A 24,720-nucleotide genomic window follows, 5' to 3' on the forward strand; every position below is an offset into this window, starting at 1 on the left:
CAAAATATATTAGACAACATGGGAAAGGGAAGGTGAACCAAAAAAAAAAAAAATAAGTACAAGCAGGCTGAAGGTAAATGCCTCAGGGCCCAATCCTATCCAACTTTCCAGTGCTAATGCAGCCGCAATGCATCCCTGAGGTAAGGGAATTGCCCCCCCCCCACTACAAGATGCTGGAAATTGGATAGGATTGGGCCCTCAGTTTCACTGGAAAGCATCAAGGAAGGTTTTCATCCAACAGATGCAGTACCCATTAACACAGGAGGGAGCCAAGATGCTGCTCAATCATGCCTGGCACCCCTTAGGGAGAAGTTTATCCAGGGCTAAACAGGAAAACCAAGCAAAACAGCATAAAAGCCCATCACAATTGTCACTAGGCAGCCCCTAGCTTAACCTACTTATGTTGCACAAAGACTCCCCAGTCCTTTCACTTGGACTTGAGCAAGTGGGTCGTTTTTTTCTGGAAAAATTTGTTAGAAAGCAGTATGTACTCATCATCATCATCATCATCATCATCAATAGATTTTCCTACTATTGCGCAGCGGTTTTGCTGCATTTTGAGGGCCCCAGGCAGTCTTCCAAACTACCCCTTCTTGGTTGTGCAATTCTTTCCCCTTCAGATAGGCAAAGCCTGCTGCAAAGTTTGTTCCAGAAGCTCCTGGGGAGTTAAAAGCTTCTGGGGAGTTAAAACAGTAGAAAAATAGCAGACGAGATGCTCAAAAGGGGGGGGGGATATTGCAAGGGATTCATCGCAGAGCACATGGGAGAGACTTGGTATTAGACAGGAGCACACTGTCAGTTCCATACATTAATTGCGCATCATGTGGAGTATTTCTTTACACAAAGCTGCAACACTCTGGCTCCACTTCTGGAGCCACTTGTGACCCATCCCCAGATGAGCAAGTCAACAGCCTCTTCCTCTTTTCTAGGGTGCCTTCCTGCTGGATCAGCCATGCACAAGAGGGACCCCACCTCTGCTGCCTGTGTGTTTCTCCTCGTTCTCCTTCTCCCTCCTGTCTCTCCAAAATGCCGGAAGGGCACAGCTGATGAATGCAAGAATGCCGATTTTGTCCCAGGTGCCAACGCAGTTGAGATGGGTATTGATATAACCGTAGCAGGTGATGCAATTTATCGTTGGGCGGATATGTATCACATAAGTCCTGCCGTGGACTGCACTGTGTGTGAGAATCCCTTGCTGGAAGGGAAGCCACTTCAGAGGCTTCCCTTGATCATGAGCGACTGGAAAGCCCACACTCCCTGCCAGCAGAACGTGGAACACTCAGTGCAACAGTCGGTTATTGGTGTGGCTGAAGGTTGGGCAGCACTGGAAGTGAAAAATGACTGGAGGCATGAGCTGGACCTGAAGATCAGCCCCAGAGATAAGGTCCAGTGGGCTCTCGCAGGATCACATTCCGAAGCAATTCAAAGATGCATACAGAAGAATTCAGTGGACAAGTACATGTTTCTTCTCCATCACATCACTTGCTCACACTACAAGTGAGAAGGGGGGAATGCAGGGTGCTGATGTGGGAGGCTGGTGGGGCTGGAGTTGACTCTCCTTGCTGGGTGGAGTTGGAGAAAACCAAAAGGAAACATGAATGATTTCCTTTTGAAACCAACAGAAATTTCGAGAGTTTTGTTGATAAGTGCCTCTGTGCACATTTCCATGAACTGTGAACAGCCACAGCATCCCAGCCGAACGAGAATAGTTCAGAATAAATCGAGAACAGTGGTTGTCAAACTGGTGGGTCGTGACCCACCAGTTTGTGTAACGCTTCCCCTATCCCTTTAAGGGGTGGGAGAAGGAGAGGGAGGCAGCAACAATCCCCAAAGCACTTGCATCAAGCAAGCAGGGTTGCAGCAGTCTAAAGGAGGTGCTGGGAGCCCTGCGCAGGGCTCCCCAAGGCTTGGAACGTTCGCTAAAAGCAGGCACAAAGCACTTCCATTTTGCACGAGGTGCTTTGCGCCCACTTCTAGCGAAAGTTCCAAGCCTGAGGGAGTGCTGTGCAGGGCTCCCCACACTTCCTGCAGCCTGCTGCAGCCCTGTCTACATAACATGAGTGCACCCCGTCACCCCGTCACCCCCCTTTATGGTGGTCTGATATGAATTTGGGGTTCCGATTCCAAAAATGGTTCAATCAGCTTCCTCATGAGGAAGCCATGGCTTCCGCATGAGGAAGCTCATTGAACCATTCACTAATGAGGCTATACTATATCTCCAAAACTAGACATGATAAGGCAAAAAGGATGCCATTTTTGGAATCGGCACACCAAATATACCCAGGAATTGGTGTAACGTTTAAGGAAGCAAAATGTGTGTTGGCCTGTGTTATGCACACCTCCCTTAAATAAACAAGAAGGTTGAGGACATTAAAGGAGCAAATGAGCAGCCCATCTTGGGGATTCTGTATGCAAGTGCTTTTATGCAAGTGCCCAAAGCCTCTAAGCAAAGATGGAAGAACTTGAATGTTTGGAGGTAGGGAAAAACATTGATCTAGTGCAGGGGTGTCCAAAGTTTTTGGCAGGAGGGCCACATCATCTCTCTGACAGTGCCTTGGGGGCCAGGGAAAGAAAGAATTAATTTACATTTAAAATTTGAATAAATTTGCATAAGTTTACATAAATGAATATATTAAAGATGAATTTATATGAATAAATGAAGGTCTTGCAATAGCTCAAGGCCTATAAAAGGCCTTGCACAAAGCAAGGCTGGCCATTCCTTTGCTGCCACTACTGCATCACAGACATGAAGCAGCAAGCAGTGGAGGAAGCCCTCATCCCAAAAAGGTCAAACAGCTTCACGCTGACAGCAGTTGTGTTGGGCCAGTCTGGGCTGCAACAAATCTCTGGAGGGCCAGAGGCTCATTGGAGACTGGGGGCCCCCTGAGGGCTGCATTGAAAGGCCTCGAGGGCCACATGTGGCCCCAGGGCCAGGGTTTGGGAACCCCTGATCTAGTGGGTAAAACGGAAACATGGTAGAATGAGGAGAATCAGTGGGATACCACAATCCCACTCCATAAACTCTATAGGAGGGACAAGGAGGGGCATGTTGGAGGAGGGGTGACCATCTATGTTAAAGAACAGGTAGAATCCAGCAAACCAGAGATCGAGGTCCAACTCCATCACAGAATCACTGTGGATTAAATTACCAGACTCAAGGAGCAATGTGATACTGGGGGGGGGGGGGTGCTATCATCCTTCAGACCAAAAACCTGAAGGGGACTTTGAAATGAGAAAACAAGTCAGGGAGGCATCAAAGAGAGTGTTGCAATCATGGGGGACTCAAATTATCTTCATATCAACCTGGTCAATTTGTTCTCTGATCATGAAAGAGAGACCAGATTTCTTCACTTGATAAGTGACTTGCCTGAGAGCAGCTAGTCATGGAGCCCACCAGAGGACAGGTAACTCTGGGTTGAATATTGTGTGGTACAGGATCTGGTTAGTGATATAAATGTTACTGAGCCATTGAGGAACCTTCTAAAAATGAGAAGTACTGTGCTAAGACCTTCAAGGGCTTTCTGAGAGCTGCAGAGGCTGCAGGTGGCTCTCACAACACCTCCAGTCATGACTGGAAGTTCTCCTGACAGGCTTCCTGGGCAGTACAACTGAGGGGGGCAGTGAATGTTGGCAGCACCGCCCAATCATGCCACCCCAGAACAGTTGTACCCACTGATCCCGTCAGGTACACCAGTGCTTGCCACACTATAACTATCCTTGTGCTCTGAACTCCCTCACTTTCCTTTGCCACATCTGTCTCTCACCTTCTGCCCCATCTTAGCTTAAGGACTGGGCTAAAAGAGTGAGGCTCACTTCAGTTCCTTTCTTAACTATTATCTCTCTTTCAATGAGGGAAAGGTGGCCTGCTGCTGGAGAGGATAACACCCAGTGCAAGCATTTTGCCAGGACTAAATTTCACTTAGAGGATTATCCCCACTTTAAGCTAATTAGCACCCCTTCCTTCCCCAATAATGGCCCTATTTCTGCCCTGCAGCACTGCTGGACCCCACCACCAAGATAGCTTGCCCATTCAACCTGCAGAGGTCCTCCTTCCTCCCCTCTCCTGCCAGCAACTCCTCCCACCACTGCAGCAGCACCTTGGTCCTCAGCAGGTCTTGGGCATGGCAAACAGGTACCAGTATCTCTAGCAGTCTGTTCCAGCAATCTCCAAAGCCCATTCACCCATAAGTCCATCAGTAGTTCCATTAGATCCACAGTCCAGTCCTCTTTCTTCCTTCCTTCCTTCCTTCAGCTTTCCTCCTTCTAACATCCACCAAACTCTCGCTTCATCAGGTGCTACTTTTATCCCTGAGGGCTCTATTGTCTTCAAGTGGCTGCAGCTGTGCAGCACCCTCTGCTGAAATTCCAGGCCTTAACCCTTAAAGGGGCCATTGCTGACACCACATCCTATCTCCTGCCTTGTGCATTTCCATTATAGCAAGTCACCCTCTTCAGATGTCACCTCCTCCTGCCTGTGTCGCACAAGGGTGGATCCAATGTTTGCGTTGGGGGGGGGGGAATGATAACTACCAACTCCAGAGCCCAGGTCAACCAGGTGGGTAGACTTGGGCTCCTGGTTTAACTTGTAGCCTCTTGGCCAAGGTTTGCTGGGAGGGGTAAACCTGGGCTCCTGCCTGGATTTGGAGCCCAGATCTACCAGCTGGGTTGACCTGGGCTCCCACCTGGACTTCAGCTGGAATGGGAGCCCAGTCTACCCAGCCAGTAGATCTGGGCTCCAAGTCCAGGCAGGAGCCCAGATCTACCCACCCACCAAACCTTGGCCACAGAGGCCAAGCCAAAGGTGGTTTCATTTATGCATCCTGACCATAACCTTTAATAATAAATCCTTCATGAGTTTTATCTAATCCAGTGGTACCCAAAATGTGAGTTGGGACCCACTGGTGGGTCATGATTTGATCTTAGGTGGGACACCCAAAGGATGATGGAAAGATCAGAAAACTGTCTCAAGCTATTCAAAAATCAGATACTGTAGCTGCTAATTACCCTGCAAAGAGCTCAGCTCCTGCAGTTTGCAAGACAGCTACTAATATCATTTCTTACTAGATCTTCTATTTAAAAAGTCTGGTAAGCCTAGTGGGATCTGATAGAGTGTTGTTTAAAAATGTGGGTCCCAGTGTTAAAAGGTTTGGGAACAGCTGATCTAATCTCCTTTTAAAGCCACCAGTCCCCATCACATCCCATGGGAGTGAATTTGCAGGTGCATTACAGGTACTTCCTTGTGTCCAACCTAGAGCTTTTTGCATGCATGCTGTGTGATCTAATCTGGGGATCACTAGTCCCTCAAAGTACCATGTAGAACAGCAAATAGCTCTCTTACCTCTGTGCACATTTCATGAGTGTGGATGATGAAGTACAGCTTCCTAATATTACTGAGAGATAATTGATGTTTCTGTGGGGCCCACCAATGTGTGAAGCTTGAAGGATTCTTGGAAAATCTCATGTGATGTAAATTATGACTTATTTATGACTGAGAGACTAAGTCTATGCTTGTATACTCAGGGGCAAATCCTGTTATAATCAAGGGGACTTACTCCCAGGAAAGTGTGGAGAGAATTGCAGCCTCAGAGCCCCATCCTATACTTGTCTACTCAGAAGTGAGTCCCATTATAGTCAAGGGGGCTTACTCTCAGGAAGGTGTGGACAGGATTGCAGCCTCAGAGCCCAAGCCTGTGCTTGTCTACTCAGAAATAAATCCCATTATAGTCAAGAGGGCTTACTCCCAGGAAAGTGTGGGTGGGATTGCAGCCTCAGAGCCCAAGCCTCTGATTGTCTGCTCAGAAGTAAGCACCATTATAGCCAAGGGGGCTTACTCCCAGGAAGGTGTGGAGAGGATTGTAGCCTGAATTCAGATGCAGTTTCATAGAAGAGAGGCCCAGGGCAGTGGGCAGCCTCCCCTCCCCGCTCGACCCCTTGGAGCTCCCAGCGACCTCCCTCCTGAACAACCCGACTTGCCCGCCTGAAGCCAAGGGCAGCGAGTGGGCCAGGTTGCCTCCCCCACTTGGAGCTCCCAGTGCCCTTTGTCCTCCTTCCCCATCCCCCCAGACAGCCTGGCACAAACTCGCAGGGGACTCTTTTGCTGCTGCAGCCCCAACCACAACCTCCCTGCCAGGGAGTCGCACAACTCACTTGGGGGGAGGGGGGGAGGGAGAAGGAATGGGGTGGAGGGGAGTTGCCTGGCCAGGAAAAGTCCCCAAGCAGGAGGCGGCCAGCAGAGTCCCACATAGGATACTATGTGGCTGCTGGAAAACAGTTTGGGGGGCTACGCATCCATGCCCCCCCTGAATCTGCCACTGGTGTCACAAACATGTGTCACAGCATTTTCCACCCCATTCCCACCCTCCCCACAACTTATCTGGGTTGTCAGGCCTTCCTCGCCCTGCCACTGCACGCTGGGCAGCTTTCCAGATGTCTGAGGTTTCACTCTCTGCCAGTTTGTGACAGCTGTAAAGCAGATACTGTTACCAGAATACTAGTTTCCACAGTAGTAGAACCCAAAAGGATTGGGCTGTCTGTCTCCTGCAAGTCAAAGGGACTGCATGCTTAGTAGCTGTCTCTGGGCGCAATCCTAACCTGCGCTGGAACAGGCAAGCCAGGAGGCCTGCGCTGTCTCCAGTGCAGGATTGTGGTCAGAAGCGGCTCAGCCAGAAGTAAGGGGAAACTTCTCCCCTTACCCCTGGGTAAGGGCTGCTGACCACAATGGGTCTCCTCGGACTTGCGCCACCTCCTGAGGTGGTGCAAGTCCGAGGAGAGAGGAGCGGCTTGAATCCACTCCGTTCTCCCCGGGAATGGGGGTTGGGATCTGGCATAACTGCTGGATCCCAGCCCCGCCTCCTGCTCCCCGCCTGCCTACCCCAGAGCCACACATCGCCTGCCCTCCCCCCGCCCAGGAACGCCTCCCTCCCTCCCCAGCCCCCCCAATGCCTACTTTTCCACTTGTGTCGTCACAGGCGGGCTGACGCAAGCAGCTGAGGGGAAGCCAGCGTGGAGGCTTATGTCAGGGCCGGCCTGGCTTCCCCAAGAGGAGGCTCAAACGTGCTTTACGGCACATTTGCAACCCTCCCAGGTCGGCCCAAGGGACTTGGGCCAGCATACGGCACAGTTTGGATTGCGCCCTCTGTCTCTTTCCTTCTGTGCATGCTGCGCATGTGAGTCTGAGTGTGTGCATAAGAGTTTTCTTACTTGTTTGTTGGAGGGCCACTGTCGCCCCAGACCTCATTCCACACATTCTCTTAACTGACCCCTCTGATCTTTCAAATAAGGCTTTTCAGTAGGACAACCAAGGCAAATCTCCTCCAAAGGCTTGAAGAGAGTTGGTTCAGTGGGGCAGACTAGCATCCCCACCACAAGTCAGAGCATGTCACTCTCATAGTTCCAGTTCCCCCTTTATAGTATAAGAGTGAGTGGTAGTTGAGATGGTCCCAGTTTGAAGCCTCTGCTTGGTTTTCAGAGCATTCCAGTACAGTTTCAGGGTACATATTTTTTTGCCTTGGTTATCCTTTCACCGCCAAGCCACACTGGTGTGCCTTTGGCCACCACACTGGATTGTTTCCCCACCTTTGTGTTTGCATGTTAAGACATGGTTAAAAAGCATGCAAGTAACACTTGGAAGCCTCCCAATCTAGAAGAATCTGGTAGATTGCACTTGGAAATAAAATGCTGCATCAGACAGACCTCTGTGCTATGTGATTCAACAAAGCAATTTTACGGTCATCTCAGAACTGTAGCTTTTTTGACAACTCAAAAATAGTGTCATGAGCACAAGCCCATAATGGGCAGAATGGTTCCATTTCTGCTCTCTGAATTATCTTCTCATTCCTTTTCCAGGTTCCGCATCGGCAAAGACCGATTTCTGAGCAAACACTTTGAAAACCAGGTAAAGAATCTCCCCGAAAAGTATGACTCCAGCTCAAAGCCAGACTATTTTGACCTCATTAGAAGCTATGGGACTCATTTTGTAACAGAGATGGACATGGGAGTACGTGCAAGGTTCCTGTCAGCTGTTCCAGTGTGCCTGGCAGTGCTGGAAGGCACCACTGCCTCTGATATAAGTCGTTGCCTGGCAATTGATTTGGGTCTTGCTCTCAGTTTTGATGGAGTGAAAAACAGCCCTGACTTCCTGATGTGTAAAGAAAAGAAGAAAAACCCAAATTTCTACAATGCGTTACAGTTAATGACCGAAGAGATTTGGGGTGATTTTTATTTTTATAATAGCATAGAATGGATAAAAAATACAAAATCCTGGCCTGCCTTGCTCTCCTACTCCCTAGAGCCACTCCATACCTTGGTGGATAAGGCTGACCCTCGGAGGGAGGGCTTGCGGCAGGCAGTGAGCCAGTATGTGAGAGAAAGAGCTCTGTGGAGAAACTGCACCAAGCCTTGCCCACCAGGATCCCAGCCTAGCGCCAGTGACTTCTGTTCTTGTGAGTGTCCCAACAATAACTTCACCACCTCCATGTGCTGCGCACCAAAGCGAGGCCTGGCCAAGCTGACGGTGACAATTGAACGTGCTGAAGACTTGTGGGGGGACCTCATCACACGTTCCGATGGCTACGTCAGTGTGTCCTTCCAAAAGAGACGGATGTGCACACACACTGTGTGGAACAACAACAACCCATCATGGAATGTCATCTTGGATTTTGGAGTTGTCCAGCTCAACAAGGATTTCAACAAGCTGGAAGTGGAAGTCTGGGATCAGGACTTTGGATGGAATGATAACCTCCTGGGACATTGCAGCCAGGCTCTGAAATCATGGAAATATGAGTCCGCAACCTGCTATTTGGATCTCGGGCAAATGCATTTCAAATACCATTTGAATTGTGGTCACAAACTGGTTGGTTCTTCCTGCTGGGATTATTTACATGAACGGCCTTACTCTGAATCTGTTCATGATTATTACCATTATTAAGGATATCTGTATGCTGCTTTCCACCAAATATTAAATCGCAAAGCTGATTAAAAGCTAAACAATAAAAAACCAATACATATTATTATTATTATTATTATTATTATTATTATTATTATTATTATTAACAACAACAACAACAACAACAACAACAACAACAACAACAACAACAACAACAACAACAGGTATTTATATACTGCCTTTCTGGCCATTAGATTGCTCCTTTGGCTTTATTCAAGGCAGTTACATGGGCAGGCTTTCTCTAAACCCCCAAAGGAGTTTTTACAATGAACAAAGAAGTTTTGTCTTTCAAGAACTGACTACATTCCAGGTGGATCTTCTCAGAGTCTGGTCACATTCTGGCTGCCGTCTCTTCATACACAGACCAAGTGTTTCAGAGCCAGCTTCTTTTGACTCTCACCCAAAACAGCTGTGCTCAGCTTGTCAAGGGCTTGCCGCTCCTGCGGCTTCAGGGGATCTGGAACAGGCAACCTTCAGATGATATCTCTGGGCATAACAGCAGCTCTACCCTCTAAACCAGACCTCCTGCCCATAGTATATAAACTATGCATGTTTCATGTCAGAGTGAAAGTATAAAGCGGCCACTGCGAAGCAGAAGGACCCCTGATGAAGGACCCACTGAAAGGTTTCAAGCATGACTGGTGTCAGCCCTTTTTGTGGGTCCACAATCTGCTTTCTTCCCCATCAGCCACTGTTTAGATTGCCAAAACTGTCAGAACAGGGACACAGAGGTTTGAAATGAATGGGATAAGTGTTATGGTTCTGTATCTGTCCCCAGGTTCACCGACCTCAGGCTCCTTTCCCTGTTGGGTAGCACAAACCAAAGTAAAAGAAGGGAAGGGCTAGATAGGATGTGTTCTGTTCATTTTATTTATTTAATTGAATAAAGATTTTAACCCACCTTCCCTCTACCAGAGCAGATGCCCAAGGTAGCTTACAATTTCCAGCTAAAATAAACAATTTATAAAAACAATAAATAAAATCACTAAAAATAAGTAAAACCATTTGGAGGAGGACAATCTATTTACAACCAAGGTTCTACTACAGAAGCACAGGAGGCAGACAACACATCACCCAGACAACAGACAGAACAAAAACCTATGGAGTTCCTTCATACGAAAGACAAAGCACTGGTACAAGTTAACAAAGTATTCCAATTTATTAAAAACCCTATGAGCACACTACAATCTCAATCTACAGGCAATGGGAATTACTGGAGGAGAAGCACATGCTCACATATAAACTGAAAAGAAAGAGGACCAGAAAAACATCTAACTCCTTGAGGTTACCTACAGCCATAAGAACAGCCCCACTGGATCAGGCCATAGGCCCATCTAGTCCAGCTTCCTGTATCTCACAGCGGCCCACCAAATGCCCCAGGGAGCACACCAGAGAACAAGAGACCTCATCCTGGTGCCCTCCCTTGCATTGGCATTCTGACATAGCCCATTTCTAAAATCAGGAGGTTGCGCATACACATCATGGCTTGTAACCCGTAATGGATTTTTCCTCCAGAAACTTGTCCAATCCCCTTTTAAAGGCATGCAGGCCAAATGCTGTCATCACATCCTGTGGCAAGGAGTTCCACAGACCAACCACATGCTGAGTAAAGACATATTTTCTTGTGTCTGTCCTAACCCTCCCAAAACTCAATTTTAGTGGATGTTCCCTGGTTCTGGTGTTATGTGAGGGTGTAAAGAGCATCTCTCTATCCACTTTATCCTTCCCATGTGTAATTTTGTATGTCTCAAACATGTCCCCCTCAGGCGTCTCTTTTCTAGGCTGAAGAGGCCCAAACGCCGAAGCCTTTCCTCATAAGGAAGGTGCCCCAGCCCAGTAATCATCTTAGAGCCCAATCCCAAGCTCCGTGCCGTGGCAGACTGTTGCGAATGCTGCTGGTGCTGGGCTAGCGCTTGGCATTTGTCCAGTCCCCGCGGTTCAGCGGTCTCCCAGACTGCCGAGCCACAACAGGGCAAGCGTGGGCAGTGGTGGATATGAGGCGTTTTGAGGAGGAGGGAGGTCAGGGGGATGTGGAGAGAAGGCGGGGGGATGTGTGAAGTGGATCTAAGGTGTTCGTGGAGGGTTCGGTGCCCTACATGAGCACCTTTACTTTACCGCCGAGCTTTTGGTCGGTGGTAAAGTGAGTAACCCCATTGCGGGGCAGCTTACCTTACCCGGGAAAAAGGGACAAAAGTCCCCTTCTCCTGAGGCGCCTCTCACAGTTGCCCAGGGCGCACATGATCCAGTGGCAGCCGTTCTCTGTGGCGCCAAGACTGGGAGCCCCGGGCAGCTCAGGATTGGGCTGTAAGTCACTCTCTTTTGCACTTTTTCCATTTCCACTATGTCCTTTTTGAGATGTGGCGACCAGAACTATATGCAATGCTCCAGCTGTGACCTTACCATCAATTTGTACAACGGCATTATAATATTAGCTGTTTTGTTCTCAATACCTTTTCTAATGATCCCAAGCATAGAATTGGCCTTCTTCACTGCCACCGCACATTGGGTCGACACTTTCATCGACCTGTCCACCACCACCCCAAGATCTCTCTCCTGATCTGTCACAGACAGCTCAGAACCCAGCAGCCTGTATGTGAAGTTTTGATTCTGGGTACCCTTGCTACCCAGACATTCCTCTTTGGTAAGTAGGTTCAGTGAATGGTCAGCCAAGTGCAAATCTCATCAATCTCCCTGGATAGGAGACCACTGGGAACTCTACATAAAAAGTATCATCATTTAAACACATGTACACACATTTTATCATCATACTACTCATGTGTATCACATCACCTGCCTTTGAAACAGGGTCCAGGCTCCAGCCCCCACCTGGAGAAAAAAAGGATCCTCCCAGCTGACAAAGGGGAAATAAAGAAATGAGCCAGTAAAGGTGGAAAGAGATAAAGCAGCCTTTTTGGAACCTAATTTGACGTTTATTTGAAAAGGTATTTGGGGGAGGGAGAGAAAAACAGAGGAAACAATCCCCTTCAGGGGGAAAAAAGACTAAAGGGGAGGGCTGATAGTTTATAAAATACTTCCCCCTTCCCTGATCTTTGGACAAAAGTTCAAACTGAATTTAAAAATCAGAAAGTAAATTTCCAGGTCAAAAAAAGTTTTAGATTTGGATGGAATTTGCTGTCATTTTTGTTTTCAGCTGCTCCACATATTATCCCCCCCCCGAGAGAGAGAGGGGGGGGAGGGAGAGAGAGCTCCTTCCTAGTATTGCAGCTTATTTCAGCATTTGAAATACTTTTGATATACATGGATCAGGATTAACACTTTGCCATACTTGGTACAACATAACAGAAACATAAGAGCTCCAGAACAGTGGGCCCCAATGAAAACACTAGACAAACCTCAAGCGGTACAAAAGTGCTTAAGGAAAACACCGCTATATGAGTTTCCCAGAGAGGAAACTTTGAACTAAACCCATACTTTGATGAAGACACAAACACTTCTGCTCATCAAAATTGGATGGATGGCTGGATTTTAAAACCTTTACGCCCCAGCTTTGCAACTCAGCAGCAAACTCAGGGCAGATCATTTCCCTGCAACACACACTCTACTCCTAGCTGAATGAAGTGATTGTTCAAGCAACAGAAGACATCCATGAGACCTGTGCTTTGAAAGATGCAGGCTGTGTGGCGGAGCATCTCTCTGCCAGGGTACAAACATGGATGGTCTGGAAATGTGTCTCAGTTCTCTGTTAATATTGCTGGTCGTGCGCCTGTGCTTCTATGCTTGCAGCTTTCTTGTCTTCTTCATCTGCGCCTTTGTAAGCTTTCTAAGGCGCAATCCAAAGCATCCTTTCAGCTGGTGCAAGTCACTTGTGCCGGCCAAACAGTGTCACAAAAGTGCTGTAAAGCACTCTAGCAGGAGATGGACGGGTGAATTTAGCGCTGGCTTGACCAGTGTAGAGGTCTCGGGATGTGTGGGGAGGGCGAGGAGGAGGCGGCGGAAGGGAGGTGTTCCAGGGCAGGGGGAGGGTAGGTGGCGAGCATTCCCAGGGGCAGGTGGAGAGAGGGAGGCTGGGCCAGGATCTGACTTTAGAGCCCCTCTGGCCTCTTGTACCCTGCTTTCAACCCAGGAGATTACTGCTTGATCTTGGGATCTTTGCCCAGTGATTCCTGCAGGGAATCAATCAGCAGCAAAAAGATCTCGTTCCTTAACTGTAGCCTCACTGTCATTCCACAAAATCCCCCACTGCCTTCCTTATCCCATCTGCAGTCAAATGGACAACCCACACAGTGCCTCTTTTTGTGTGAGTGGTGTGTATGGAGAGCCCTTGGTGTGAGAGTGGTGTGTATGGTATTTTTACTGTTGAACTGCTTGCTTTTAATTCCTCTTCACTTATTTTGTAAAATTACCCTCCACAATAAAAGATGGTTTGTATTCACATTTGCCTTTGCCTTTCTCCATTTCCCCCATTTCCCCATCAAATCACTGTGCTCTTGGCCACTGCACTAGATCTCAGCACATTAAATAGATTTCTTCCATGTGTGCGTGTTAATACACCTTCAGAAAAAAACACATACAGAGAGCAATTCAATCCGGCAGGCACACCAGCGCAGTAAAACATAAGAAGAGCCCTGCTGGATCAGGCCTAGGGCCCAACTAGTCCAGCTTCCTGTATCTCACAGCGGCCCACCAGATGCCTCAGGGAGCACACACACGACCACAATATACCTGCATCTTGCTGCCAGCTTCCTGCATCTAGCACTCTATTGACCCTCACACCCCCCACCCTGCACAGACACCAGATTGCAATTGGGTTGAACTTTATTAAACACAGTGACCAATTTTTAGTGCATGAAACCTACTGAATATACCTTCCCTCCTTTACCAGTCTGGGGTAAGCAAAAAAACTGCCACCCACGGCCAATTCGAATGACAGAAAAATAAGTCCTACCTGACCCTTGTAATGAGCGACCAGCTAATCTCAGACTTTACATCCCCATCATGGCTTGTAACCTCTGGTGGAATTTTCCTCCAGAAAGCTGTCCAATCCCCTTTGAAAGGCATCTAGGCTGGATGCCCTCACCACATCCTGTGGCAAGAAGTTTCACAGACAGATTACATGCTGGTAAAGAAATATTTTCTTTTGTCTGTTCTAACTCTCCCAAAACTCAATTTGAGGGGAAGTCCTCTGGTTCTGGTGTTGTGTGAAGGGGAAACGAGCATCCTTCTATCTACTCTCCATCCCCTGAATAATTTTGTATGTCTCAATCATGTTCCCCCCTCAGGCACCTCTTTTCTAGACTGAAGAGCCTCAAGCCCTGCAGCCTTTCCTCATAAGGGAGTGCCCCAGCCCAGAAATAATTTCGGTAGTTCTCTTCTTCACCTTTTCTAGTTCCACTATATTCTTTTGAAGATGTGGGGACCAGAACACAATACTCCAGGTGTGGCCGTACCATCGATTTGTACAATGGCATTATAATATAGCTGTTTTATTCTCAATCCCCTTTTTATGATCCATAGCATGGAATTGGCCTTCTTCACTGCCACTGCACATTGGGCTGACACTTTCATCGAGCTGTCCACCAGCACCACAGGATCTCTCTCCTGAACTGTCACAGACAGCTCAGAATCCATTAGCCTATATGTGAAGTTTGGATTTTTTGCCCCAATGTGCATTCCTTTACACTTAACAACATTGAAATGCATCTGCCATTTTTTCTGTCCATTCTCCCAGTTTGGGGAGATCCTTCTGGAGCTCTTCACTATCCCTTCTGGATTTCAACACTTGGAAAAGTCTGGTGTCATCTGCCAACTTGACCACCTCACTGCTTATCCATGTCTCCGGGTCATTTATAAACAAGTTGAAAAGCAGTAGTCCCAGGACAGATCCTTGGGGCATTCCGCTTTTCTCCTCTCTCTATTGTGAAAACTGCCCACTGACACCCACTCTCTGTTTCCTGGACCTCAACCAATTCTTAATCCATATTAGGTCCTGCCCTCTAGTTCCCTGACTATGAAGTTTTCTCAGCAGCCTTTAGTGAGAGACCATGTCAAATGCCTTCTGAAAGTCCAAATATATAATATCCATGGTTCTCCCACATGCACATGCCTGTTGACCTTTTCAAAGAATTCTAAAAGCTTTGTTGTCGCTACACTGTCATGGGCCATCACAAAACTGCCCAAGAACACTGAACTACAACTTGTGAGCAAGAAGTACTGGCTTGTTCTCTGCCCACTCCAACTCCTCCACCTTGCATATAAACACCTGTACAGAGTGTCTCTTTCCAGATGTCTCTGCCTTCTGCCTTCTCCTCTGTGAACCTTTCATTTCTTGGACCAGCTGCCATGTCCTACTGTATGCTCACTTTGAAACTGACCCTGAAAAAGATCCACCCTCAATCCTTAGTGATGATTTTACCCAAAACGAATGCTGCCTAGTTCCTATCGACTTCTCCCCATTGTTTGGTTTTAATGCTTGAAACTGCTCTGTAATTTTTTTAAAAAATTTTAAAAAATAGGACCGCAGGCTCTGTAATTCTTTTTTTTTTTTACGTTAAGCACCCACAGGCTGGTCCCATTTCAGCTCAAGTGAATCCTGGGCACCCTGCAGAGGTTTGGCTTGTCTCAAAACATTCCTCAGGTTTGAACATCCAAATCCCTCATCCTGGCTCTGTTGTCTCCTCCTAGCATTGAGACTCCTCAGCTCCACCACTCTAACTGGCCCTTTGCATGGAAGAAGAAGCACGTCCTACTGCCCAATTCTATGCTTGGGGAGCACTGTCAGAACTTGTGCAAGAACAACAGCAATGACAAAATGCTGGCTGCCAACGCACACTGTCACCACCACAAATGGTGCTTGGCACAAGCTGAGCAGTAGTGGATTTCCCAGACACCCTGGAACCAATAAGTTGGCATGGCGAGGATGGGCAGTGGGCAGGGTTGGGAAGGCCTGGGAAAACTTCTTGACATGGAGGGAGAAGGTTGATCCTGGTGACACTGGCATGTGCCAGGATCCTATCCCACTCTTTTCACCCATTCCAACTCCCTTGGGCCCAATCATACCCAACATTCCGGCACCGATGCAGGATTCCTTTGCGGCTGAGGTGAGGGAACAAATGATCCCTTACTATGAGGATGTCTCCGTAAATGACCCTACCACTGCAATAGGCAGGGCACAACCCATTGGCATGACTGCATCAACACTGGAAAGTTGGAGAGAATTTGGCCCCAAGACTTTAGAGCTGGTGTGAATCCAGGGAGACCCATAGGGGACCAGGGCGCTTACCCAAGCTATGGTGCCCTCCCATCCTAGGATGCAGTTCGCATCTCCAAAGAGCAGTTTCATTGGCACTGGTAGTGGGGGATAAGATTAGGACCTGAATATGCTACTCCAGGCACCCTGGGGTTCAACATCCTTCCCAGCAACTTACACTTGGTTTCCGGGACAGCTCAACTACACTTCTGAATATCACTGGTGCTGAGATATGGCACATCTCCACCTCCTCACCAGCTCTGGCTACCAGCCTATCTAGATAACATGTTACACCTGCAGTTGAAAGTCCAGTCACCAGGTGTCCTACGTTCCCATCACAAACCCACCTCTCTGTGTTCCTAGAGATCAAATCATTCATGATTAGGAGTATCCCCAACCACCATGGAATATTCTTGCCATGAGAGGATTTGGGTTCATTATCCAAAGGTGGGGGGCCTCTAAGGGATTGTTCTTCTTCAAAATTAGGTACCCCTTTCCCAAAATCCTGATTTTCCATGACAGCCCAGGAACTTTCAGTCTGGAAGGAAAATGCTTCTATCACATCTCTGAGAGTCTTTTCTGCTTTTCCCTGTGCTTCTCCAGATCGGTTACCTTACCTTGAGAGGAATGAACCAACTCCCTAAGAGCCAAGAACCCATGATACCAAGGGTACATGTACAACAGGTATGCAATAGGCCATCATACATGTCATACATGTGACACTATATCCAGTACACTAGATAGCACGAGCCTATCCAGGGCTAACTTGCACAAAGCTGCCAACATAGCCAATAGGGGAGCAAGCAGGCTGAGAAATGTATTTAAAGATTTGAGGGTGAGGCGACCCACAAAACAAGATATTCTTCTCCTAATCTGACTTATTTTTATAGGATCAAAAAGCCAGCAGGGGAGTGGCTGCTATGAGATGTATTGTCTAGAGTGTCACATGTACAACTAGCTGCCTACTGAGCATCAGTTGTGGGTGTGCGCTTGGAACAAAGAGCTCCTGACACCAGGGAAAAAAGTTCATTCCCATGAAGCTGGATTAGCTGACCTGGAGAAGCTGTGGGAGCAGAGAGGTATGCAAAGGAGAATGTCATAGCTCTCTTAGAGAATGAGGGGGGAAGGGAACGTCTTTTGGAGGAAGAGAGGCTGAACTGAAACTTGTGCCAAGGATACTCTGTAGTTCGGATGTGTTGTCTGATCATTGGATGCATGGGTTCATGGACTTGTAACAGTCAAGTGTGCTTGTAATGGAAGTGCTCTTGGCCACTGCATGATCATCCTAGCACATAAAATACTTTTCCATTGCATCCAACTTGTACCAGAAATTCAAGAAGAATGTCTACCACCTATTGTCAACAATAGGCACAAAAGGGGGACAGAGGACATGCCAGTGATTCATCACAGAGCACAGTGGGAGAGACTTTGGAGTAGACATGCATAGGAGTGTACTGTGAGTTCCATACATTAATTGCACTTCATGTGGAGTACTTCTTTAACAGCATCTGGAACTCTCTGGCTCCACTTCTGGAGTAACATGTGACCCATCCCCAGATGAGCAAGTCAACAACCTCTTCCTCTTTTCTAGGGTGCCTTCCTGCTGGACCAGCCATGCAGAACAAGGACCCCACCTCTGCTGCCTGTGTGTTTCTGTTAGTTCTCATTCTCACCGCTGTCACCCCTAAATGCCAGAAGGGCACGGCTGATGAATGTAAGAAGGCGAGGTTTGTGCCAGGTGTTAACATGGCTGGTTCAAGTATTGATATAACCACACTGGAATGAAGGCATATCTGGGGAAACATTTATCAGTCAAGAACTCCTGTTGTGGACTGCACCTTGTGTGAGATTCCCTTGGAGAAAGGGAAACCACGCCAGAGGCTTCCCTTGATCGTGTCCGACTGGAAAGCCCACACTTCCTGCCAGCAGAAAGTGCAACAGTCAGTGCAGCAGTCATTCATTGCTGTGGCTGAGGCATTGGCAGAACTAGAGGTGAAAAATGACTGGAGGAAAGAACTGGATGTGAAGATCAGCCGCAATGATAAGGTCCAGTGGGCTCTCGCAGGATCACATTCTGAAGCAACTCAAAGATGCATACAGAAGAGTTCAGAGGACAAGTACATGTTTCTTCTCCATCACATCACTTGCTCACACTACAAGTGAGAAGGGGGGAATGCAGGGTGCTGATGTGGGAGGCTGGCAGGGCTGGAGTTAACTCTCCTTCCTGGGTGGAGTTGGAGAAAACTGAATGGAAGCATGAATGATTTGCTTTTAAAACCAACAGAAATTTCTACAGCTTTGTTGATAAGTGCCTCTGCATTTTTGTTTCCATGAACTGTGAATATCCACAGCATACTAGCTGAACAAGGAATAGTCCAGAGTAAGTCCAGAAGTTTGTGCCTGCTAATTATGCACAGCTCCCTTAAATAAACAAGAATGTCCTCACCATGGATGGGCAAACTAACCCTAAATACACAGGGTCCAATCCTATCCAACTTTCCAATGCCAGTGCAGCCGCAATGCAGCCCCAAGGGAAGGTAACAAACATTCCCTTACCTTGGGGATGCCTCCATGACTGCCCCCTTACTGCAGGATGCAGCGCATGTCCTGTTGGCACGGCTGCACTAGTGCTGGAAAACTGGATAGAACAGGGCCCTCAGACTCGAGTCTCAAGACACATGTCCACAGTCTCAAGACACTTGAGACTTGAGTTTCAAGACACTTGAGTCCACAGGAAGTGACTCAGGAATTTTTCTTGGGAACAAGTGAAGTCTCAGGAACTCAAGTCTATCCCCTCTAACCTATAGGCCCCACCACTCTGCTTGGCATCTCACACAGAGAATCTTGGTCTGTGTGTATGTGTGTGTGTGCGCGCGTGCTGGTTGTTGTTTTGTTTTTTTGTTTTTTTGTGGCATCCTTAAAGATCTCATGGGTGATCTAGAAGCTGCATTCAAATTGGCACAAGGGGTAGACTTGGCAAGAGGAGGGGTAGGTTGGCTCCAGGAGGTGGGGGGTGGAGTGGAGAAGGAGGACTAGGCTGCAATGAATGAACAGTTCACTCAAGTATCCTCCACAGTTACCTGGGAGGAAGCCCCATTGACAGCAGTGGCTTCTGGGTAGAGCTGCAAAGGATTGGTTTGTAAGCCACCCGGCTGCTGGGGGCGACCTTTCCACCTGTCTGCCATTTCTGTCCCCTCCCACCTTGCGGAGCTCGGACACCTCCTGCCTCCCTATTGTTCTGTCCATGGCATGCTGCTTGGGGAACTCTGCTTGATGTCCCTGTATGTGTCCTTTCTCCTGGCATAATTACTTGGGGTAGAGAGTGGCAAATACCACCAAAATGCTTCAGATAGGGTGATGCAAATATTGGCCTAATTCTGGCTAAGCCATAGTGTGTGGTGTGGGGGGGGGAAGATAAGCATTATGGTTATTCAAGGCAAACCAGTGTTGTGCCTTGATCAGGCCAGGAAATCAGCCTTCTACTATGATAAGCCCTGAACAGATCTGAAGCCCTCCATTCAATCTTCATGAAATCAGGAACAGAGGAACTAGGTGACAAGTCTCCAGCATGCATCCAAATTTAGTACAAATCCATTGCAAAATGAGGAAGTTAGAGCCCAGTGGTCCTCACAATCCACCTTGTTGGCCTCCGTGAATTTGGCAGGGGACAGTCCCTTGCACTCCAAGAAGCTACTTCTAGGTCACGCCAGGCACTAAAAGAAAAAAAGGCATTTTCTTTTAAAACATTTCAAAATATAAAAAAAGAGTTTTTGAACGTGTTCCTTACTTTAGTGCCATAAGCCATGCTGGCTGAGGGCTGGAGGACAGTCTCTGGCACTTCTGGAAGCCACAAGGTTGTGGCTAAGGCTGTGGCTTAGGTTGTGCTAAGGCCTGCAACCCACTCCCTTAATCCTTGCTTGCCCCAGAATGCATCACAGTTTGTGGCGCTAAGGTAAGGAATGCTTTTTAAATTTTTTACTTTTAAAAATGTTAACTCAGACCCCAGGATGCGCGGGTTTCAGTATCTGATGAGGGTCTGGGAGTGGATCCCGCCGTGGATACATTGGGACTATGGTAGTTCAGATTTATCTGATATTTGTAAATTTTTCCCATCTGGGATAGGGCTTCCCATTGTGATTAAGGGCTCAGTCCTATCCTGCTCTGGAACAGGCAAGCCAAGACGCTTGCACTGTATCCAGCACAGGATTGTACCCTTAAGCAGCTTAGCCAGAGGCAAGGGAAAACGTCGCTGGCCCCTATGGTCTCTTCAGACTTGCGCCACCTCTGGAGGTGGCACAAGTCCAAGGAGAGTGGAGCGGCTTGAAGCCACTCTGTTCTCCCGGGAACTGGGGTTGGGATCCCAGCCCTGCCTCCCACTCCCCGCCCACCTGACTCCAGGACCGCCCACCCACCCCGGGGCTGCTCACTGCCCCTCCTCCCGCCACCCAGGACCAGTTGTTGGGTTGCAACAAATAAAAGTCTCCTCAATGGGACTGGCTTCACAGGTCAAAACTAAGCTGAGGGCCTGGATTCCCACTTGGACTAGCATAAGCTGAGTGAACTAAGAGCTCCCCACTTCTGGATGGGAAGGACAAACTAAAATAAACAAAAACCTAATACATCTAGCTTATTTTTAACCCCTTCTCTGTCTCCCTGGGGCTCTTCCCAGCAGCCTTCACTCTGCTCTCCCTTTCCTGCCCAGTCTGAAGCATACGGCAGGCTTGTTGGAGAGTGGGAGCTCCCTGTGGGCCAGATTGGGGGTCCCCAAGGGCTGCAAAGGCCCCTGGACCGGGGTTTGCCCACTCCTCCACTAGATAGACCCCTGAACCATCTGATTTGACAAAACACTCTTGCGGTCATCTCAGAATTGTAGCATTTTTGATAACTCAAAAACAGTATCATGAGCACAAGTCCATAACAGGCAGAATGATTCTATTTATGCTCTTGGAATTCTCTTCTCGTGTCTTTGCAGGTTCCATGTCGGCAAAGACCAGTTCTTGAGTGGTGACTTTGAACGCTACATAAATACTCTCCCTGAAAAGTATGATCCCAGCTCAAAGTCAGACTATTTCGAACTCATTAGAAGCTATGGGACTCATTTTGTAACCAAGCTGGACGTGGGAGCGCAAGCAAAGTATCTGTCAGCTATTCCAGTGTGCGAGGCAGTGCTGGAGGGCACCACTGCCTCTGAGTTAAGTCGCTGCCTGGCAATTCATCTGGGTATTGTTCATGGTTTGGCTGGAGTGAAAAACAGCTCTGACTTCCAGATGTGTGAAGAGAAGAAGAAAAACCCAAATTTCTTTTGTTTGATACACATAATAACCACAACGACTTCGACTGGCGACACAGAGTGGATGGAAAGTGCAAAATCCTGGCCTGCCTTGCTCTCCTACTCCCTAGAGCCACTCCATACCTTGGTGGATAAGGCTGACCCTCGGAGGGAGGGCTTGCGGCAGGCAGTGAGCCAGTATGTGAGAGAAAGAGCTCTGTGGAAGAACTGCAGCCGTTCCTGCCCACCAGGATCCCAGCCTAGCGCCAGTGACTTCTATTCTTGTGAGTGTCCTAATAATAACTTCACCAAGCCCATGTGCTGTGAACAGAAGCACGGCCTGGCCAAGTTGACAGTGACAATCGAACGTGCTGACAACTGGTGGGGGGACCGTGTCACACGTTCCAACGGCTACGTCAGTGTATACTTCCAAGAACGGTGGATGTGCATACACACTGTGTGGAACAACAACCACCCCACATGGAACGCCATCTTGGATTTTGGAGTTATCCAGATCCATGAAACGCCCCTCAAACTGCAAGTGGAAGTCTGGGATGAGGACCATGGATGGGATGACGACCTTCTGGGGAAATGTACCCTGAATGTGATTCTTTGGAACATAATGCCCCAAAGCTGTCCTTTGAATCATGGGAGTGTGCATTTCAAGTACCACTTTGACTGTGGGCCCCACCTGGGTGGTTTTTCCTGCAGGGATTATTTTATTCAGATCTCAAGCAATTATTATCAACATCATTAAGAATGTTTGTCTACCCCTTTTCCAAAAGAAAGTAGCTCCCAAACTGTTTACATAGCTAAAGCAATAAATATAACAAATACAAAAACTATGAGCATTTCATGTCAGAATGAGTGGGCAAAGCAGTCCCTGTGAAGCAAAAGGGTCCCTGCAGACAGAGAGCCACTGAAAGATTTCACGTATGTTTGGTCTCAGCCCTCTCCGTGGGTGCACAACCTGGCTGCCTCCCGTCAGCTTTGTTCAGTTTGCCAGCTGCAAGCGTATGGAACCCTATGGGAAGCGAAGCAGCCTCATGTAGCATTTACTCATGAGTAGGCAGACATGCCTTGGCTGGTGGTCAGGCCAGGCAAAGCCCCAGAAGGCAGCCTCCCCGCCCCCACTAGAAAGGACCAACAAAGAGGCTTGAACTGGTAAAGGGAAAGTTTTCTCTTTTGCACTTGCAAAGTTTCCCTCACAGCCCAATCCTACCCACACTTTCCTGGGAGTAAGCACAACTGACTCTAATGGGACTTACTTCTGGGTAGACAAGCATAGGATTGGGCTCTCAGACTTATAAAGCCAGGTGGGTCTTTGTATTGATGTGCTTGAAATAGAAGGACTTTAAATTGGGCACTGGGGAGGGCTGGAAATCTCACTGATTTTTTTTTTTTTTTTTGGGGGGGGGGGGTTATTGCAGGCAGACTGCAGAGAAAATTCACTTGGTGGAACAGGGCTGGCTCCTGTTTATAATTATTTATTTTAATTTGCTTGATGATGTCACTTCTGGCCATGACATCACTTCCAATGGGTCCTAGACAGACTGTCATTCTAAAAAGTGGGTCCCAGTGCTAAAAGTTTAAGAACTGCTGCAATAAGGTGTTAGTAAGTTGGTGTGTGTGTGTGTCTCCACAAGTTTTCAAAACCACTAAAATCAGAATCTGGAGGAATAATACCATCATGTTATATATCAATCAATGTGTAATTCCATGCAGAATGCAATGAAACAAACCACATTGAAATATCTGTGTTCTATCAAAGGTACTGCCAAAACTCTTCCTGCTTCCAACTTTCCCTTGATTGAACTAGCAGCTGGATGGGGAAAAGCCTTGGTGGATCATGTCCACTGCCATCATCTCAGGGTACAGAGACTACAGGCAGAGGTGGACCTTTGTTATGTGAAAATCCCCCCTTTTTGCCTTTTAGCTGTGATTGTCTCTCTATATCAGGTTATGCTATTATGGACTCTAATATCCTGCAAGCTAAACTGTTCTCCCAGCATACAGGCCGCATTTCCAGGACTTTGATCAAGCCACAAGCTCATTGTTAGTTTACACACACACACACACACACACACACACACACACACCATGGGAGGAATTCCTGTGTCTTAATCAAATCACCCTTTTAGGCATCTCCTACAATACTGTAGGCAAACTTGAACTGCCTTTCATGATACTGGTGTTGAAATTCTGTTTCTGATTCATTGTATTGTACCTACCTCCTGTATTTTTTCCACACAGTCTTTGCTAAGTTTCCCTTTCCAGGAAGCCAGTCATCAGCCCCCTGATTGACTTTTGCTGATAATTGCCAAGGACTCAGCATTGTGTTAAGCAACCAGCAATCAAGCTGCCTTCCAGCTCAGCACGTAGGCACTATATCCCAAATCCTTATAAGAGAGGTCTTCCTCCCTCCCTCCCTCTCTTTCTGTGTTGTGTCAGAGTGGCCTCTCCACAAGACTCTCTCTTCCCCCGACTGCTCTGCAGGACAGGTAACTAACTTGCGCCTGGAACTTTCCCATCTCCCCCCCTTTTCTTCCCTTCTCTCCCCATCTTTAGCTAGCAGCTGGGGCTGGCATAGCAGAGACCCCTAAAATCCTTCCCTACAACCCCCTTTCTCTTCTGATTTCCTCGGATGCACCAAAGGTAATTCACAAGCAACCACCATCAAAGCTAGGTACACTGTATTCAATCATTAGGACCAAGAAATATGCCTTTATCATTTCTCCATGTGCATTATTTTTATCTTTGTTCTTTTGTAATAAAACCGTAATCTTTTCTTGAAAGTTATCTTTCTCTCAGTTTCCTCTTTAAGCAAAAGGGAATTTCTCTGCATTACACCATCTTGTTATCCAGCCTGAGGTCCTGATGTTCTAATAAGGGCAGTGTAATAATTCCCCTAAGCAAAAATAGCCCTTTTGGAAACACCTTCTGGGGAAAAAAAACTCTCCCAGGAGAGTGCATAAGAACATAAGAACAGCCCCACTGGATCAGGCCATAGGCCCATCAAGTCCAGCTTCCTGTATCTCACAGCGGCCCACCAAATGCACCAGGGAGCACACCAGATAACAAGAGACCTCATCCTGGTGCCCTCCCCTGCATCTGGCCTTCTGACATAGCCCATTTCTAAAATCAGGAGGTTGTACATGCACATAGTGGCCTGTAACCCGTAATGGATTGGTTCTAACTAAAAAATCAATCCCACAGTGGCATCTGCAGCATGAAAAGACATAAGAATGCATGGAATCACCCATGAACATAGGCCAACAATTTTCAAACTGGAGACCACTG

General features: G+C 47.7%; 2 protein-coding genes across 2 annotated transcripts; both read left to right on the forward strand.

Moving 5' to 3' along the window:
• The first annotated feature begins 1,144 nt into the window (after positions 1-1,144).
• LOC136654052 (perforin-1-like) lies at positions 1,145-9,459 on the forward strand. Its single transcript, XM_066630914.1, has 3 exons — positions 1,145-1,497; positions 7,846-8,808; positions 9,354-9,459. The coding sequence occupies exons 1-3, from the start codon at positions 1,145-1,147 to the stop codon at positions 9,457-9,459; spliced, it is 1,422 nt and encodes a 473-aa protein (XP_066487011.1).
• An 8,306-nt stretch (positions 9,460-17,765) lies between these two features.
• On the forward strand, positions 17,766-22,177 carry LOC136654053 (perforin-1-like). The gene is made up of 3 exons (XM_066630915.1): positions 17,766-17,865; positions 18,016-18,310; positions 21,124-22,177. The coding sequence occupies exons 1-3, from the start codon at positions 17,766-17,768 to the stop codon at positions 22,175-22,177; spliced, it is 1,449 nt and encodes a 482-aa protein (XP_066487012.1).
• The last annotated feature ends 2,543 nt before the right edge of the window (positions 22,178-24,720 follow it).

The sequence above is a fragment of the Tiliqua scincoides genome, chromosome 5 (assembly GCF_035046505.1).
Source record: "Tiliqua scincoides isolate rTilSci1 chromosome 5, rTilSci1.hap2, whole genome shotgun sequence".
NCBI lineage: Eukaryota > Metazoa > Chordata > Lepidosauria > Squamata > Scincidae > Tiliqua > Tiliqua scincoides.